Genomic DNA, 20,519 nt, shown 5'->3' with positions numbered 1-20,519 from the left:
ACATACATGTTATAGGGGTTGTTTCAAACTAGTTTGCAATGCTGCCACTGCACTCACACATTTAAACACAATGGATAAGTCCTCAGTAATGCACTTGCTAACTATTACAGGGTTCATACACCTTTGATGTGACAAAATTCAAGGACTTTATCCAATTTTTTCAATGACCCCAATGTAAGGATTAGCAAGAATGTTGTAATTTCCTGACAAGGGGCTTCCTTATATTTGTACAATAGGCTTGAGACTTTAAAATAGAGAATAAAAAATAAAAAAATCTTAGGAGAATAACAACACTTTATGTCTAAGAAAAACAAATGAATTCAAATCTTTATATGAAGAACAAAAAACAAAATACCTCTAGATTGCATAGCAAATAGGTACACTAGGTTCAACAGTTCTTTAAATTCTTAAATCCAATGACCAACTGGGGTTGAACATACACATCCCAGGCATTTTGCTCCAAGTGAAATGGGTAAGTTCTCACAGAAAAATACCCAGATAAATCTTCCATGTTCTCAGTGCCACATACATGTGTTTAGCCTCTGGCTTGTGTGAAAGCAGCCTCCTGAATACTAAGGAGATTGCCAAAGCCCACCTTCTCTGACATACTTCATGAAAACACATTGGCCAACCTCGTATATAGCTATTTGCATAATTTATGCATACCTGAAGTTGTCTGTGGCAGACAAAATTGATTTCTGGAATAACTTCGATGCATATGATGCATTCATGCAGCATCTTAAAGTCGCCTGCCACAAAAGTATGCCACGTGTTGCAGCCTCAAATTTTTTTATATCTGCTGTTGCATGATCGCTCATCAAAATTTTACAGGTACATTTATATGTAGATGTAAGTACATTGTACAGAAAGCAGCCTTTCTGTCCGTTCTGTTAACAGGCGTACGGTCATAATTTATGCCCAAAGTTTGGTTGCGATGCTGAAAAAGTCAGTAATAGACTTTCAGTAGACTTCCAAATTTTAGATCATACACTGTAAATCAAAAGCTTGTACATAAAATAAGAACAAACTGTGACCACTTTTGTGTATATTTTTCATTATCTTTTTATTTTGTTTTGAGAGTATGAAGAGCTGATTCACTGTGATTTAAAGTACAAAGATGTACCGCTGCCGCAGAAAATAAATCAACAAAGAAGAATGATCGTTGGAAAAGATTTGTGCACTGTTTAATGCTCTCTGTAACCAGGTCCACGTGCAATTAAAAATATCTGATTGGTCATGTGTTTTAAACAACCCAATAGCAAACAGCTTTATTTCGATTACATGATGTAATGGTATGGAAAGAAACTTTTGTACTTTTTTTCTTCAATTAATTTTATATTTTTCAAGGACCAAGGCTTATTGTCAAGTACTTTTCAAGGATGAAACTAAATTCAAGTACTTTTCAAAGTACTGTGTGAACTTTGTATTAACTATTAAATACAGTCCTAGGCTTTTGTGACTACATGTATTTGATTTGTCGTAATGCAAATATAGTAGAATTGTTTTAGAAATGAACAAGAGACTGCCCTGACAACTGCAATTCAGTTGGAACTGAGTATTTCTACATGTTGTTTCATGACAACATATGGTCGTAGGCTTCTGAGACACCATGTATAAAAATAAAAACTAGGATTATTAAATTACCTTTTTACTTAAAGAATGAAAATATCTGCATTTTTGCCTTTATCTTTGTTTTCTTTGCCTTTGGTTGTGGGGCTGGGGGATACTTAAACGAACTCTGTATTGTATAGCCAAGCTTGTACTTAAACCATATACAAACAAGTATACTGGGTCCCTGAGTGGCTGAATGGTCTAATCACTACCATTTCACCTCTGTCTGTGTGGGTTCGAGTCTCAGATTCGGCTAATGTGGGTATGTGAGAAAGCTTGCCAATAGCTTCTCGTGGGTTGGTGGTTCTTCCTGGGGTTTTCCCAGGTTCTTCCTCCACCATTAATACTGGCCGCCATGTATAGCCTATCGTGTGCTGAAAAATGGCGTTAAACCCTACAACAACAACAAGTATACTATTTAATGGTGTCATTTCCTAGGACTTTCAACTGTTATCAACTATGCAAGAAACAGATTTGAAGTCACATAGCTGATTTTAAAAACTGAATGAAAGAAAAAGGGTAGAAATGACAATGTTTTAATATTCATAGTTGTTCAATAACAAGGCAAAAGAATAGATGACATTTCGGTGTTTTATATGCATTACATGACATTTATGGTCAGCTTGAAAAAAAAAACAAATTGTATAAAATTGTGACAAAGAGACAAACAGCACCCTTTGAACAAATAATATACCCTAATGAAACATTGATATACTCATTTTCAACATTTTGTTGTCAAAGTATCAAATAAACCTCCAATAACATGTATCATTTCCTGTCTACAAAATATTTCATTACACATGTGACTCTTAGAAAAAGATAACTTGTGAATGTTGGACAGCAAATTAAGAAAATGGCCCATATCTAAGTTGGATTTTATGCAAGGCCTAATCAATATTTTCTATAAAAAGGAAAAACACGTTTCAAAAACATTTTTTAAAAATTGTACACATCTGGTAAATTTTGTAATATAATTGAAACAAAGGAAAATATACAAAAAGAAGCCAAAGTATATGTCTATGAAAATAAGTCCTGATATTTCAGATTCTGTTGTTGTCAACTTTTCTTTTCCCCATTATCATCATCATCATTACTATCTGACTTAAGTTTGTCATTTTCAACAAAGGGTTGTAAGAAATGAAGCTTTTTGGTTTTCTTAGGTTTATCTGTTGCCATGGGAATATACTTTTTGAACTGACTGACCTGGCATCGAGATAAATGATCAGCTGCAACATTGTCTATCCTATGCACATGAATAGCCTGCATCTTGATGTTGTATGTAGAACACATATCTTCCAACAACTGGTACAGCTTTTCATACTTTGCCAGTTTGGTTGTCTTTTGCGCTGTCACATATAAACCACTATTTACAAGATTAACAGTGAACTGATTGTCGCTAAAACAGAGCACTTTCTTGTCTATGAATTTGTGTTTCCAGGTAAAGCAGGCAGTGACAAGAGCGTAAAACTCGTCCAAGTTTGAATCAAATGCTGAGGTAGCATCTCTTTTGTGAAGAGACCATGGGTCTGAAAGCCAGTGGATTTTGTCTTCCTTTGTGAGCAGATAAGCACCAAAACCAACCCTAGAAGCATCTACATATATCTCATAATCAGGATTGAATTCCTCTCTTTGATTCCTTGCTGATGTGAATTTCTTTGGTACATCTCTATTCAATCGCATTAAAACACCAGGCATCAGTGTATTCTCTCTTGACAGGTAACCAAGTGTCTGGAAAAGGATATAACAAGAATGTAATCAATAATTACATAATTCACATCATTGAAGCTTAATATCAGGGTTCATACAGAATTCTGAATGATAAATTCAAAGACTTTTCCCAAACTTTCAAAGACCACAAACAAAGATTTCCAAGACCTATTTTCACTAACATTTTGTATACAAGTTATGTTATATGAGAAAACAATGAATGCAAAATACTAAAATATTGTTTAACAATGAAATTCAAACTATAATTTTTAATAAAAAAAAGAAACCAGGAAAACTTGACTAAACCAGAATCTAATAACCTTGGTTAATTTTATTTGTGATTATGGAAAGAAATTAAAAAATTTGGGTTCATTTCAATCTTCAAAGACTTTTAAAGACCTCAGGGTAATCTGCTCAATTTTCCCAAACTTTCAAGGCCTTGTAATGTTACTTCATTTTCCCCCCAAATTACCTTCAAAGACCATAAGAACCTTGCTTTTTATAAATCAGTGTTCTTAAAAGTTGCTTCATCGCCTACATCTAGAAAAGGTAATTTAAAGGACGAAGTCATATGATTTGAATAACATAGAGAAATTCAATATGGCCAATAGCAGAAGAATAGTTCATGAATCACTAATTACCTTACCCACTATAGCTGAAGTCATATCTGAAATACATGTAGTCCACTCATTTAATTCATACTGTTATGACTGTCTTAAACTATGTCAAAATAAAAACAAGAAAACTAACCGTGAAACAAGTTGAGTGAAATCAACAAATAATTTATTTCTCCAAGTCACAAAGTGAAATTTAAGAGACAGTATTGTGAATTAAATCCCTAATCATCCTAAATGTCCTATTACAAGTCCAAAAGGAAAGAAAGTTCTGAATTAATTCCAACAGTTTTTAATGTCCTGATGTATCACAATGATGTCATCCAAATTGTAATCCTTGAATGAGTTAACAATAATTTTAAAGTAATATCTTAATCCCAGTCAATGAGCACTTAGTAATTCCAATGACTACATTAAATAATTCTTCTAGAATACAAACCTGCTAACTCTGATCATAGATTCCCAAAGAATGATGTAAAACATAAATGAATACTTGTTTACAAAGTACCCTTATATATACCAATTTCACTTGACCTAAGATGCATTAGTATGTTCTGGAATTGTAATGGAAAATTAAACTAACTCATAAACAAGGTTCAGTCTTGAACTCAAAATTTAGTCAATATATTGTTTACTACTTACAGTCATGACAAAAGTCAGGTAGGCAAAAACTCCACCATCATCATGCATGAACAAAAGTACACAATATAGATATACATAACAGTTTTCTCATTCACATGCATAATACACAATAAATCCAAATAAACATATGATGGTCATTAATATGAAAATATTATAACTGATTAAATATTTATTTCTACTTTCAAGTGCAAAGATCAGAAATGGCTTTATGTGTAGGCTGTGATGTATGCAGCAGGGAGTACCGAACCTATACTAGTAGATCATCAAATGTAAATGATACTGAGCATTGGTTGTAATGGTGTATTAACAGATGCATCAAATTATCATCTTTCATTACTCTAACATAAACAGCACACAGTAAATGAATATTAAGCACAAAATTTCAATAAAGTTAATGTAGCATGAAATACAGGTCATAGCTTTCTTTTTTTGCAATAAAGGTGTACCACTTGCCGAGTTGCATACCCTCACCAGGTTTCATGATTCTAGGTTGGATAATATTCACGTGGTAAGCTAAACATAAAAAGTTAACCAAAGTCGGTAAATAATGAAGTATAGGTCATAATGAGCTTCTTTTGTTGTATGGGTGTGGTACAAACAAAAATGCGTCAATTTCATGATTATAGCATCAACAATACCTGAGAAATGAACATCAAACACAAAAATTAACCCAAGTCCATAAAGCATAAAATGGAACATTACGACGCACTTCTGCCCAAGATGTGTACAAGCCCGTAGTTTTATGACTTCAGTATGAGCTATTATAAACAAGAAATAAATAAAGCAAAGTCACTAAAGCATGAAATATTGGACATGGTTACCTAACTTTTGTGAGGAGGTTGTCAGATGCATCTCCTCACTCAGTTTCATGATTCCAGGTATAATGATATTTTACAAGATGTGATCATGAACTAAAATGCAAAAGCTTAAACTAAGTCAGTAAAAACTGACATGTAGGTCACAGTGACCTTTTTCTGTCTAGTCTGATGATTTTAACATGAACAATGCATGAGAAATAAACCTACAACATAGCTGAACACAAATCGGTGAAGCATGATATATGGATCATACTGACCTACTTTTGTGCTGAGCTTGAAGTACTCATCAAGATGCATCCCCTCACCAAGGGGGTAAAACTACTTTTAATGATGTGAAACTTACCTGTTGCTGTTGCATAGCTAGTACTTTTCCTGTGGGAAAATACTCCGACCATAAGACAAGAATTTGTCCTCCCATTATTATGAAACACTAGATTTTCTAACACGAGAACATCCCTGGTCAAACCCATTGATATCTTTTTCTTATACACTGACTTCATTCTTTTCAGAATGCAGCATAAATTAGTGGGACATCAGTGTAGAAGTGGGAATGGGGAATCTGGCAACCACATTTCCATTGAATCTCTACTGATAGGGTAAGAAACTCACTCTTTCATCTCGTGGATGCTAAGAAGAGCAAGAAAACAGTCTTCTGGAATAGGCTCTTGAAGACTAGTCAGACAACTCAGATCTGTACGAAGACCTGTTGCAGTCTGGTCAGACAACTCAGATCTGAAGGAAGACCTGTCCCCAGTACTGATGGGGACAGATTCTCGTGTTCAAGAATCTACTGGTTCAGCCTAATGTGAGGAAAAACTCTCTTCTTACATACAGTTGGCATATTTTCCCAACAGAAAAGTGCCTGCTACACAATAGCAACAGATATGATTACTATTAAAACTGCATGTCTACAGGGAGAACAAATGTTCTGTGGTCAGGAAATGAGTGCAAAAACTGAACCAATAAGGTGTGAAATGTGGGTCACAGTGAAACTTCGTTTTAAAGATTTGGTGCTGAAAGAGATACATACAACCATTGCATTAATTGAGCCTGAAAAATAAACTTAAAACAAAAACTTTAACCTGTTAGTGTTGTGTGAACTACAGGTCCTCGCAACTGCCTTTTATGACATGAATGCTGTGCTTGTTCTCACCCCTCACCAACACTCACGACTCCAAGTATAATGTATACAAAGTGCAACAAACAAAACCCAAATAAACCTACAAAAACTGAATTGAGAATGATAGTAGTACCACAGCAATCAACACTGTCGATGCAAGTGAAAAACATAGGAGTCATTTTAAAGTGCCTTAAAATAAAAAACCTTTCTAAGTTTATTAAAAAGTACAGAAACTATCATTAACATATACAAAAAAAAGAGACATGATGAATAAAAGTGTCAAACAAATAGAGCAACAGTTCATATTATGATAAAACCTATAAAATTTCAACACTATACAATTTTAAACACAACACTAATCAAGGTGCTGACAACCATACTGATGGTTCAGGACGATGAAATGCTAAGATCAGATCAAAGAACATAAATCCTGAGATATTGCTATTCATGGTCCCTTTCACTATCATTAAATTTCTGTTCGAAATAATCTTTATCTTTTATACGTCACTAGAGAATTTATATCACCATCCGAGTAATGTGGGCACGTTTTTTTTTTGTATCCCTCTGACCAAATGTGTATGGGGATACAGCAACAGTAACTTTAAACATTTCTAGTGCAGAAGCATTCTGCATTATTTTGCCATTTTCTTTTGCAATAATATGCAATACAATTCCTAAAGATTATGAAATGAAACAAAGGAAGAAAGAACACCAATGGGACTTGATCAAAATGATTATTCCGAAAATTCATTTGAAATCGGTACTAAATGAACTTAATTCCAAATAGTTCACCTGTAAAAAAAGAAAAGAAACTATCACTATCTAAAGTTCTTTTGAAATGTTCACCTTGAATTTCATGCAGGAGAGCAGATACAGTTGATAATAGGCAAGATCTAGCGACTTAGCAGTGGCAGATACAGAAAAAGGTTCTGGCCATGAAACATCCATTTTCGCAACCCATTTATTTTTGTCAGTGGTGTTCTTTAGGGTGTTTGTGATCTGGATGCTGGAGCTGGTCTCCAGACGTTGGGGAAGGATATGAACACTGGACTGAATGGACTGCAAGCTTTCTAGTATCTCAATCAGTTTGTTTGGCACCATAGGTACAGGTTCATTGGTGTTTTCTCCAACTTGTATAAATCCCATGTCCTGTAATATAAAAAAAGATGACAGATTAATAATATCAGTTCAATAAATTCATTATTTTCCCTCCAGCTGATGTGAACAATGGTTTGTTGGAATACTGTTTCTACAAGTACAGTCTCCAATTTGTATAAGACCTTATACTTGTCAAAGAGGTAATGGAACAGATTTTAGTTTACCATAATCCTTTCGATGACACACTGCAGCTAATTGTTTTACTGCAGATTAGTATAACACGTCTGGTGCTTATTCTTCTCTTTTATGGAATTTTTTTGAGGAGGATGATATCATCAAAACTTCAAATTTACATCAGCTATAATCTTATTGGTACAGATCTATATGTTTTCACTGTTAATAGTAGGTTTAAAATGCATATAATCTTAAATAGTTTAGCCTTTACAATACCAAAGAAAGGGTTTCTGTTATACCTTTCAGTTAAGAGTGACTCTCTGATTATCTAAACGAACAAACACAAACATCACCAACACCCTTATACAAGTTCCTGTGCATGAACACACCTGAGAAAATGAGAAAGCATGCAAAAATTAACAGTGAAATGAAAGATCAAAACATTCTCAGTCTTTTATGGAGGAATCTGAGAGATAGAGATGAACAAAAGTTGGAAGTGTTGGCAACAAAGCAGCCAAAAAGCAATGCTGGCAAGTGATGATTAAAGACAAAATGTTTTAGAGAACATTTCTACACCTGTTGAAAGAATGGGTAGAATAATCAATAATGACCTAATTAGGCAACTCTTACATTGCAAGACACTTTCTGTTTGACAGATGTTATCATATCACTTATCAGCACACTGCAAGAACTCCATATAGACTCCCACTGTTATTTATATAACTCTTTTTAAAAATCTAGGGTATCCCAAAATAATTTTCACCCATTTCTAAGAGTCATTAAAGGACTCTTGCTCCAGGGTCAAAGAGAAACCCTTCATTGGTCACAACACTTTTTAAGAAGTACACGTGAAAAGGCCAGCAGAACCTCTACCTGTATGCAGGCAATTAATGAATTTAAAAATAAAATAAAACTCACTACCAGCAAGATATTCAGCATGTTGCATTAAATTAGTGTAATTCATGCTCAAATTAGCACGTCAAAGTTACTCAACAGGACAATGTTCCAAGGATTTCAGTCAAATACAAAAGTGGCTGTTGGAAAAAAGAACACGAGATTCAACCAGCTTGACTTTGCGTATTCTGACAAACTACCAGTAGTATATTCTAAACATTTCTACATTCCTCTCCTTTCTTACCTTCCCATCCCAAATGAGGATTAGATCTTTAAAATACCTTCATGTGTAAGATGAGCGAGTATATCTCCTTCCCATTACACTAAAGATGTGTAAGATGAGTGAGTATATCTCCTTCCCATTACACTAAAGATGTGTAAGATGAGTGAGTATATCTCCTTCCCATTACACTAAAGATGTGTAAGATGAGTGAGTATATCTCCTTCCCATTACACTAAAGATATGTAAGATGAGTGAGTATATCTCCTTCCCATTACACTAAAGATGTGTAAGATGAGTGAGTATATCTCCTTCCCATTACACTAAAGATGTGTAAGATGAGCAAGTATATCTCCTTCCCATTACACTAAAGATGTGTAAGATGAGTGAGTATATCTCCTTCCCATTACACTAAAGATGTGTAAGATGAGTGAGTATATCTCCTTCCCATTACACTAAAGATGTGTAAGATGAGCAAGTATATCTCCTTCCCATTACACTAAAGATGTGTAAGATGAGCAAGTATATCTCCTTCCCATTACACTAAAGATGTGTAAGATGAGCGAGTATATCTCCTTCCCATTACACTAAAGATGTGTAAGATGAGCAAGCATATCTCCTTCCCATTACACTAAAGATGTGTAAGATGAGCGAGTATATCTCCTTCCCATTACACTAAAGATGTGTAAGATGAGCAAGTATATCTCCTTCCCATTACACTAAAGATGTGTAAGATGAGCGAGTATATCTCCTTCCCATTACACTAAAGATGTGTAAGATGAGCAAGCATATCTCCTTCCCATTACACTAAAGATGTGTAAGATGAGCGAGTATATCTCCTTCCCATTACACTAAAGATGTGTAAGATGAGCAAGTATATCTCCTTCCCATTACACTAAAGATGTGTAAGATGAGCGAGTATATCTCCTTCCCATTACACTAAAGATGTGTAAGATGAGCGAGTATATCTCCTTCCCATTACACTAAAGATGTGTAAGATGAGCGAGTATATCTCCTTCCCATTACACTAAAGATGTGTAAGATGAGCAAGTATATCTCCTTCCCATTACACTAAAGATGTGTAAGATGAGCGAGTATATCTCCTTCCCATTACACTAAAGATGTATAAGATGAGCAAGTATATCTCCTTCCCATTACACTAAACTGGACAGTTTAAAATTAAAGCACGATCATGTTTACCAAGTAATGCTCAAAGTTTCTTGTATCTTTTTACCCTAAAATTTATAAATAAAGCTGACCTTGAATAAAAGCATACATAAACATAAGCCATCCAATACATATGACAATTTGTCCTCAAAAGAAAGCCAGCCTGAAAATAATTAGCCTAATATATGCATTGCATGTAATTTATAAATGTTAAATCAACATGCAAAGACAGAAAATGTATGTTTTTGTAGCTGAAACAAAGAAATTATAAAGCTACATGTGAAAATCATCTATCAATTAAGACAGAACTAAAATAGACAGAAAATGCATGTCTTCATAGCTGAAACACAGACATTATAAACCTACATAAGAAAATCTAAAGGTAAAATCATCAATCATTGAAGACATAACTAAAACATTATGTATTAGTGCTACATTTAAATAATCATTGAAAATAATAGTTACAAAAAATTACCAATAACTTGACGATAAGCCTGCTTGAAAGTAGCCTTCCTCAAAAATAAGCCAATCGAAATATCCCAATGATAATTACAAGCCATGGCTTATCTTCAAGTTTTCAAAAAACAAGTTCCACTTAATATCTGGTGCTATTTTCATTAAAAGTATATGCTGGTCCATTTTCTATGCATATTATCAATTAAGGAATCTGTGAGGCAAGTTTTTATATTGAAGAATCTAGTCTGTATTCTTGGAAATGTGTCACATACAGTTGCTATAAATAGAAAATAAGAAAAGTACACCTGTCTACAATGGACAAATGTACTCTTGTTCTATTCTTATGAGCAGTCTTTTTTTTAGAATATTCTCAAATCTATATGATGAGTGGGCTTAAGAGATGATAATAAAAATGAAAAACATTACTTTTCATTGCTTTATTTTTATTTTTTAATCACCTAAGAAGAATAATCCCTATACAGGTGCGCATAAAACGTAATTAGGTTAAGAAAAAACCCCAAACATAATGATTATACCAAACATGTAATGGCTGGCATTTATCATCACTTTATGAGTAACACCTGTGTGTGACATAGTTAATGCACAGTATAAGCATCAGACATGTTCATCAATCTACACCCAGCCCAAATAATGAATTTGACATTTCCCATCTCTATCGTTCAGTAATATCAAACATACTGGGCTTTCTAACTCTAATTCAAATAACAATAAATGCAACAATAGGTAAAAAGTAATTGCATCTGCATACATACTGACAAAGAAAATACAGTGATTCCTCCATTCCAACCTTCCTGTGATGCAAATTTGACTTACAAAAAAAAAGTTGGCTAATGCACTACCTAGATGCATGACTAATAACATACTTATTCAACATAAACAACTCAAAACAGAACTAGTGTTGTTTATAAGCAATGTTGACAATATATCTACATTTAAATGTTAAGTATTTTATTGTAATTTTGTACCACCCTGACTCGCAGAATAATTACATAGTAATGAAATACACGTATGACAAATTTTCATCCCATGAAGCACCAATACTGCAAATTTTGAGAAAACAGGTGGAAAGATACTGTAAACAAAATTCAACTTGCTTCCCTTTCAGACCACTCCGGTGGCCTAGTGGTTAGAGTGTCCGCCTCAGATGCGAGAGGTTGTAGGTTCGAACCCAGCAGAGTCATACCAAAGACTTACAAAAATTACACTCACAGTTGTCTCGCTTGGCATTCAGCATTAAGTGGTTAGTGTTAGGACTGGTTGGCCTGGTGTCTGGATGATGTGACTGGGTGGAAGATTATGCAACATGTCTGCAGCATGATGCCCCAGTGCTAGACATCACTATAAATTGTCACACTTCAGAATCATAGTGCAGGGCTCGAAATTAGTGGTAGTCCGCTAGCCCGAGGCTAACAGATTTCCTGTTGGGCTAGTAACTTTCATAATGGTAATAGTCTGATGGGCTATTAAGTTTCAGTTATCAACAGTCAGCATTTGTTTACGCCATTTTCTAATAAAGAGTTGACTTAGCAGCAGATGTTCTGTAAAATCAAAGCAGTATCCATTGTAAACACAGTCATAAAATATTATCATGAAAAGATGAAGTCAATTTCTGCCTCGGAAAGGTGCACTTCTAAAACAAGAATCCATTTGATCTTGTGCATTTCACTTAACAGCGCAAATTATGGTCCCGTCATTAACAATGGAAGTTTGGTAATTGATCCTAATTAATCTGATAACGAATTAAATGAAAAAATGAGGTGGTATCACACTTGATTCACTCAACCACAGTAACAAACTACAAAGCGGTTTTACCACGCAAAAGAATATGGCAAAAACAATTCAAAGAAATTAGTTTGCACTTTTTTTTTGTTTAAGGTTATTTTTTGTTGTTGCTCGCTACCCAATGCTCCAACAGTCACAAACATCCAGTTTTGTTGCGGGTTGTTCGAACTTTATAACTGAATCGGTAAACATACATGAAAGCTGTGTGACCTTGTTTTATGAACAGGACTAGTAAAGATTTGGCAGGACTAGTAAATTTCTCAATATACTAGTCCTTCTGGCTACAAAGAAATTTGTGTTAAATTCAAGCCCTGTAGTGATATGACTGAAAAACTGTTAGAGCTATGTTCAAAATCTAAATCACCCACACACACACTCTTCCCTTTCAGCAAAATTACAACCTAAAATGCGAACCTGTAGTAGACAACAAGCCAAGAGGTAAACATTTTCAGTGGCAGTAGCTTGATTTTGATGCACAGCTGTAACACGCATTTCCATTGGCCACAGAAAGTGGAGTCTAGCCTTCCACAACTGACCATTCATGCGACTGAAGTGCTGAAGCAATGGAGCCTTCACCTCATCTGCTTCTGCGATGGGCTGATACAATGTATCGACCAGCTGTCTGGCATTAGCAAACCTTTGCTTTAGGTGTAATACTGAAAGAAATATAAAACAAAAAAATGCATTCAAACTGTGTTAATTTTAAAACCAAAATATTGTAGTAATTCTGTTCTTCTCCAAATAGATTAATAACTTTTAGTACCATTAAAAACCTTTCAATGAATCATATTCTTACCCAAGGTCTCACTAGGATTTTTAAACTAGGAGTACAGACTCCTATTTTGGAAAAAACAGGAGTCCCACCAGCAAATGTTGCAGTCCCCTCCCAGAAGCATGTTGTGCATACCTGAACTGACTAAATGTCCATATGAATAGAACCAGCGGTAGTCACTGAATTTAATTTACCAAATTCTTTACACCACTGACAGAGAGCTCATTTGTTCAACAGAGTGAGACTGAATTTTTTCAATCCAATGAAAGCTCTAATTTCAAAAACACTAAGCCAGTCATCAGTCACTTCTTACACTTGGCAACTGTTCTTTCCAAACTATCAGTTCTAGAAACACTTCTGAATCTCCTTACAATCTTTGTCAATTTGCATTTAACCCCAAAATACTTATCAAATCTGCAAATATGTTGGTTAAGTCCCGACACATCTTGATGTTGAGGTTGCATGTACTAGTTCTTTGGCAACACTCACAAAATGAATATAATTATGAAAGGAAAGTTGTTCACTTGATGTAGTTTTATAATGACCTATACATCTCTGGGTCTTTTTGCCTCTGAGCTGAGTCACTGTAAATATCAGCACATTTTCCCACCACTCAGCAGCTAGATGAAGTCTTTGAACTAGCCTCCCAGCTACTGCATCATGTTCTTTTGATGTACTCTTATAATGACAACATGTGCATCAGCCACTGAATTCTGTCATCGTAAATATCATCACAGCATAAAATGATCAATTGATCAACACTTTTCTCCACTCAGCAGGTGATTAAAGCAAGACTGGCAAGCCTTTGAATTTGTTGCCTAGCTATTGCATGCATACGGTGAACTCCTGTGTAATCGATATTGTGCATCCAAGATACAAAATTTGCATCCAAATACATCTGATTAAGCGTTTCCAACACCTCTGCTTACTATTTTGTACTTGTACGTACGTATATTTTCCAAACAAATTGAAATTTTCCAGTCTTTACCATTAAGAGGTTAATGCAAAATTTCACTGCAACAATATTTGATTCACCTGAATATTCAACTAAGTATTCATAAAAGGAAGGACAGATGATGGCCAGTGTGTAAAATTATTGACAAAATATTAGCCCATGACCAGATATTTTCATATCAGACCTATGTGAAATCATGCCACTAACATTCAGTCCAAGACCAATTATTTTCATATCAGACCAGTGGAAATATGTTGATTCCTATGCTATGCTATGCTTTTTCAAAAACTTTTATTTTTAGCACTTACTTTGTTATCTTGAAATATGAAAGAACTGTTATTTAGATTTACTGTGCAAATACACATTTTAAGCGTATACTTGAATTAAAGTAATATCTTAAATTAAGAAAGAACTTATTCCAATTATTGTTATGATGCACACAAAAAACTGCAGAATATCTGTTAACCTGCTGACATTTACTGCTCATTTCAAACTCCTAAATTCACTTTAGATAACCAACTCTTGAAAGCACAAACTAAAAAGAAAATTTGTCCCAAGTGAATAATGGAAAAATGGATATATTGGGTGAGAATACTTTCGTTTTTCACCTACATAATTCCCTCAGTTTTCATTTGAACATTTCTATTTTTATGGAAAAAGAAGGGGTATAGCACTGTGCGAACTTTAACAATGACTTCCAAATATTCAGTTAGAGGTAATAGTTAAAAATATGCGTATCTTTCACGGATCAAGCATGCTCCAGCCATACAAATTGCTTTACAAAACTTATACACGTGGCGGACATGCGAAGAGTCTTTCCAGATGAGGTACACGGCGGCTGTGCGAATAGCCTCGGCCTTTTTTTTTTATGTCGATTAAGAAGAAAAAAAGACACAAGAAAAAGAAAAAAGAAGTACCAGTATCTATAAATTTACACAAGTCTGAGACTGCATTGCTACTTATTATTACATTAACATATCGCTGCGTTTTTATCTTCTTTTTATTTTTCAAAATCACAACAAAATTTGCAAATGATCTAGCTTAACAATCGAAATATCGTACCAGATGGGGAAAGATAGATAGGCACTAAACAAAATAGCCAGTTTTCACAATTTAAAACGCTATTATGGAGTCTTTACAAATTCTGATCACCTTCTGCATCTGTTGGGTTTATATGTTTTTGGAGGAATTCCTGCTTAGTCCTGGATGAATCAGATTGGCACCATCTTATGACTTCAAGCTGCCGGGGTCGACAGTTACATCGCTCGTTTAAAATTCTCTTTGCAAGTTTACAAATCATGAGATTACGGTCCAGCTTCGTGGCTAACAAAATGCGTTGCAGGCTAGTTAAGACTATCATAATATGACAGATGATATGGAAATTTAAAATATTAACTCGAAGACATTTTCTGCATTGTAGCAGACAATCAGGAATGGCCTTCACACTGTACTAAAGGGAGATTAATCTTAATAACTACAATGCTAATTATTGGGGACTGTATCAAAAATTAACTATCACCTCTTTAAAAGAGTTTTTTGGAATGTAAGTGGCCATTTTTATTCATGAGTTAACTTTTTCCACATTAAAACAAGATACTTATAAATTTTCAGTAAAAGAAAACCCCAAACTTGTCCAGATTCATGTTATATTTGATTTAAAAATACAGATGAAGATGCAATCGGAACGCCTTTGGAACTTTCTATCAATAAATCGGAAAGAAAAGAGAAACAGCAAATAAGAACTTTGTCTGGGTGTGGACTAATTAAAGTGTAACCCGTACGCGTGCCCGTACCAAAAGTTCACGTACCCAAAACACATTATCTAAGATTAAGCGGATAACACTGGACAACAAATTTTTACAAAAGTCATGTTACTGAAATAAAATTAGTCAATTCTTATCAATTTTTATGTGCTGAACACGAATATGACAGTCAAATTGCAAAATTGGCTCTAGTTTTTTTGTAATCTGCAAGAAATTAATGTTGACATAACGAAATGCATTCCAATAGTAAAAGGTCAACTGTAATAGCCTACCTATAAAAAATCAAGTCATTGACTACATCTTAGATTTCTTCGCCTGTCTCTTGTACAGCTGTTCGGGAGCATCTCTGAGGAGTGTCCAGCAGTAGTCAGCCAGCATTGTAGTGGACCATTTTCCCTGGTATTTTTGTTCCATTGTTGCGATATCTTGATGAAAACGTTCGCCGTGTTCATCACTAACAATACCACAGTTGCTAGGAAAGAAATCCAAATGGGAATGAAGGAAGTGAATCTTTAGAGACATATTGCAGCCAAGTTTCTTATACTTCATCAACATGTCTTCTACTAGTTCCTTATAGTTTTCTGCCCTAACATTTCCGAGGAAGTTTGTAGAAACTAGGCGAAAAGCATTCCATGCTTGTTTCGCGTCACCTTCCAGCAAGTTGTTGAACCGGTCATCTTTGAAAAGCTCTCGAATCTGAGGACCCACAAAAACTCCCTCTTTAATCTTTGCTTCGCTGAGTCGAGGGAATTTTTCATGCAGGTATCGGAATGCTGGCAAAGTCCGGTCAATGGCTTTCACGAAGTTCTTCATCAAACCTAGTTTGATGTGAAGGGGTGGTAGCAAGATTTTCTGAGCCTCAACCAGAGCTGGGTGTTGGATATTCTTCTCTCCAATGGCTACATTCTGCCTGTGAGTCCATTCCTTCCTCATGTAGTGCATTTCCCTTGCTCGGCTATCCCACTCGCATAAGAAACACATGTATTTTGTATATCCTTGCTGCAGTCCCATTAAAAGGGCAACTACCTTCAAATCACCACAGAGGTGCCAGCTGTACTTGTTATACTCAATGGAATTCAGTAGCTGCCTTAAGTTATCGTATGTCTCTTTCATGTGGACAGCATACGCTACTGGAATAGATGGAAGAATGTTTCCATTGTGCAAAAGCACAGCCTTGAGACTCAGTTTCGAAGAGTCCACAAATAGTCTCCATTCTTGTGGGTCATGAGTGATTTTTAAAGCATTCATGAGGCCCTCAATATCGGAACAGAATATCAGATTACTTTCCTTTCTGAAGAAAGGCTCCAATTGCTGGTGGCGCTTTCGATATGCAGTAATTGTGACATCTTCTTCTAGAAGATTCCATTGTTGGAGTCTTGATCCTAGCAATTCTGCCTTGTTCTTTGATAAGTCCAAATCACGAATCAGGTCATTTAGTTCTTCCTGTGTTATTCTGTGTGGGGTTGATGATGCACCACAGTGAAAATCTGGATCACTGCATGCTGATGGACCAGGAGAAGAACAGGTCGACTCACCTTTGTCTTCGTCAGATGAATCAAGAGAATATTCTGCTGGAGGTTCTGGAATAGGAAGTCCCTCACCATGTGGAACTGGTCTCAATGCAGACGGAATGTTTGGGTAGACTATTCTCGACTTCTTTCGCTTCGTTATTCCGCCGGAAAGAGGAGGAACCAAGCAGAAGTAACAGTCATTTAGGTGGTTGCTTGGCTCTCTCCACACCATTGGGACTGCAAACGGCATTGATGACCTTTTGCAATTCAACCACTGTGAAAGCTGTGTTGTACATGTAGCACAGCATATATGCGGAGCCCAAGGCTTGTCTTGGTCACCAACCTTGCATCCAAAGTAAAGATGATATGCCTTCTTCACTTGAGAATTGATACTTTTCTTCTGGTTGGCAAATGTCACTTCCCCACAAATATAGCAAAAATTGTCCGCGGTATTAACACACTTTCGAGGCATTACTGTTCTTTATTGTACGTAAATGGATAAAATAATAAGTTTTATGTAACAGTAGCTTGAACTGTCTCGCACAACGTCTAAAATATTTTAAATGCTGAACCTATCTGATTGGGCTTTATATAGTACACTGCTTACGTCAGCTTCAGCAGCCGCCTGGCATTAGTATAATAGGCCTACACATGTATAGTACACTGCTGACGTCAACTTACTTCAGCAGCCGCATGGCATTAGTATTGCATTGCATCAGAAAATGATGCAATCAACTGTGGATGATGTGAGCATGATGGTATTATGCAATGTTACATCATTATTCCGGATGTTGCTGCAGTCCTACTGGAGAAATTTACACAGTGAAACATAGAAAATGAGGTATATGAATATCTTCAAAACGAGAGCCAATACAAATTTTTCACGGTTATATTCGTGTTCGGCACACCAAAATACTACAGATTAGGGCCTTTTCAAGTCAGTAATGATTTCACTGTTGACCAGTGTAATTAAATCATAAAACAACATAAAATTTGTTAGGATTGTCGTCATATATCTGATGTTTAATGTTATGTATATTTAATTTACTTGTTTGTTTGTTAGTTTTATATTTTGTTATTTCATTACGTGCTATTGTAATGGAACATTGTATGCTGGTTTTGACCTTGTCCAAAACTGAGTTCATTTCGGCTTGACCTGATTGACCAATTTTTATTTATTTTATTAATTGTAAACAAACAATTCTCTCTAAATATGGATTTGATATCAGGATCATTATTAATAGAAGAGGTAAATATGTTTATTTGTGTCAAGGTTTTGGAGTTTCCTAAGTGAATTATATATAATCCAAGTTATTGTTTTGTAAACATCAGGATCATTCTAGAAGGTTAATTTCCATTAGGTAATGGGGTTTTTAATATATAGAAAACGCTACTTGTGACCTGATGTCAAGCAGAGAACTATATAATCATGTGATTGTGAGTACTTGGTCATTCGTGCCTTACCATCTAATACTTTTCAAGCTATATTATGTTGTGACCAGTTAGGACGAATTTTATTTTCGTCAAATTATTGAGTTCAAGTGATTATTTTCTCTGGAAATGCATACATGCTCTGATAAAATTCTTGTATAGAGACATTCACTGGAATTTACACTGAAAACAAACCTGGAATTATATTAATGTGATTCAACAAAAGACTGTTGACACATCAACACTCTATAAGCTATAACAGACACGTCATCGCCTTCAGTTTTGGATTTCTTCGGGACATAAACTGAGTTTTTTTCAGGACTTTAAATTACTAGGAACTGTGTTTGTAATTCGTGGATTATTTTGGGAATTAATTTGCAATACCGCTGGTTCATTTTTCTCATTTTCACTTTGTATTCAAGGAAAATAAATTATTTGTTAAATTTTACAAAGATTGTTGTCTTTCGCTTATTTTCTATTACTTATTTTGACAGCCCAGACTCATATTATTAATAATATATATATATATATATATATATATATATATATATATATATATATATATATATATATATATATATATATATATATATATATATTGCATGAAAATTTTCTTTTTCGTATTTTATCTGGAATAATGTGCCTTGTGGGGGCAAAATGTCTCACCCAAACAAGACAAATTTAGTACTAATGTCCCGGATCACGATATTATTCAAGTTCGCTTGATGTTTAGAAACATATGAAAGTATAAATAGTACATGTTTAGTGGTTAGTTTAGTTGCCATTCTTTTGACTGGGCTGAAATTCGGTCTTTTTTCTTATGATATTGTTTGGACTGTTCTTGCATATGCTAATTTATCGTATATCAAATTACAAAAATTCACACAGATAACATTATTTTCACTTAAATACTTTCAGTGACAGTTTCAACAAATGGTTCACTCACATTTTTTACAAGCAATCGAACAGTCGCCGGAAAACCTATATTTTGTAACATTCCCTGCGGTGGCTGCACAACTGTAATGCATTCAGGTCGTACATTTGTCGCAGCAAACCAGATTTTCATGCAAATTTTGCAATCAACACATTCCTTGGCAATCTATCTCAATGACAAATAGTGTATATTTATTATTTAGGTCAAGCTTTTTGGCGTTTTTTAGGTGCATTCTTATGCTTTGGGACTGGAGTCATCTGATGTTTTTCAACACACTTGAGAAGGTGAGAGCTCATAGCAGTTTCATCAGATTGTAAATTTACATCACCAGCATGTCTATTAAAACAAAATTCTGTCATATTGTGCGTGGCGTAAAGTCCACAGTCAACATCATTGGACTGCTGCTGGGTGTGCGGAATTTTCATACCTAAACTGTTATTCCCATTAAAGCAAACGCGTGATAAGTGGAGTTATGTAGAAGAACTTAACATTTTACTTTATTTTTACTGTCCAAAATGTAAATGTTGTTTGTGGGTTTTTTTTACTTTTACTGAAATGACCCAGTTGTCGTGACCTTTGTGTTGGATCTGTACACTAGGCAACTGTACAGGTTTAAGTTGTAGCGAATATTCCCATTTGTTGTCCACAAAAACTGGTCCACATCCAGTATCATGAAAGCCGTCGATATTAGAAACCTGGAGCTTTAACGTGCTTTGAGAAAAACTGATAGTTTGGCAGCAACGTTTTTGATCAAGTAAAGTGTCACTTTTGTTTTTGAAAACCAGAGTACAATTTTTTAAAACTAGTCCAGATTCTACAGTTATCTTTC

The 20,519-nt window shown here is 34.9% G+C and overlaps 1 protein-coding gene across 1 annotated transcript; it reads right to left on the bottom strand.

Annotated features, from left to right (window-relative positions):
• Positions 1–2,131: 2,131 nt before the first annotated feature.
• Positions 2,132–15,494, bottom strand: LOC149789257 (uncharacterized). The gene is made up of 4 exons (XM_089975429.1): positions 15,204–15,494; positions 12,739–12,980; positions 7,359–7,661; positions 2,132–3,339 (listed from the first exon to the last, which is right to left on the bottom strand). Exons 1-4 carry the CDS (start codon positions 15,409–15,411, stop codon positions 2,668–2,670), a joined length of 1,425 nt encoding a protein of 474 aa, XP_089831555.1. The 5' UTR covers positions 15,412–15,494; the 3' UTR covers positions 2,132–2,667.
• Between the last annotated feature and the right edge of the window lie 5,025 nt (positions 15,495–20,519).

The sequence above is a fragment of the Sinohyriopsis cumingii genome, chromosome 11, assembly GCF_028554795.1.
Source record: "Sinohyriopsis cumingii isolate HCF-2022 chromosome 11, ASM2855479v2, whole genome shotgun sequence".
Classification (NCBI taxonomy): Eukaryota; Metazoa; Mollusca; class Bivalvia; order Unionida; family Unionidae; genus Sinohyriopsis; species Sinohyriopsis cumingii.
This window is presented reverse-complemented; position numbering and strand designations above follow the sequence as displayed.

Excerpts from the sequence above, each read along its gene's own strand:
- LOC149789257 (XM_089975429.1), bottom strand. The coding sequence starts at position 15,411 with ATGATAGTCTTAACTAGCCTGCAACGCATTTTGTTAGCCACGAAGCTG. Across the intron at positions 12,981-15,203 it reads AAACCCAACAGATGCAGAAG|TATTACACCTAAAGCAAAGG; the intron begins GTGATCAGAATT and ends TATTTCTTTCAG. Across the intron at positions 7,662-12,738 it reads TGGCTTGTTGTCTACTACAG|GACATGGGATTTATACAAGT; the intron begins GTTCGCATTTTA and ends TTTATATTACAG.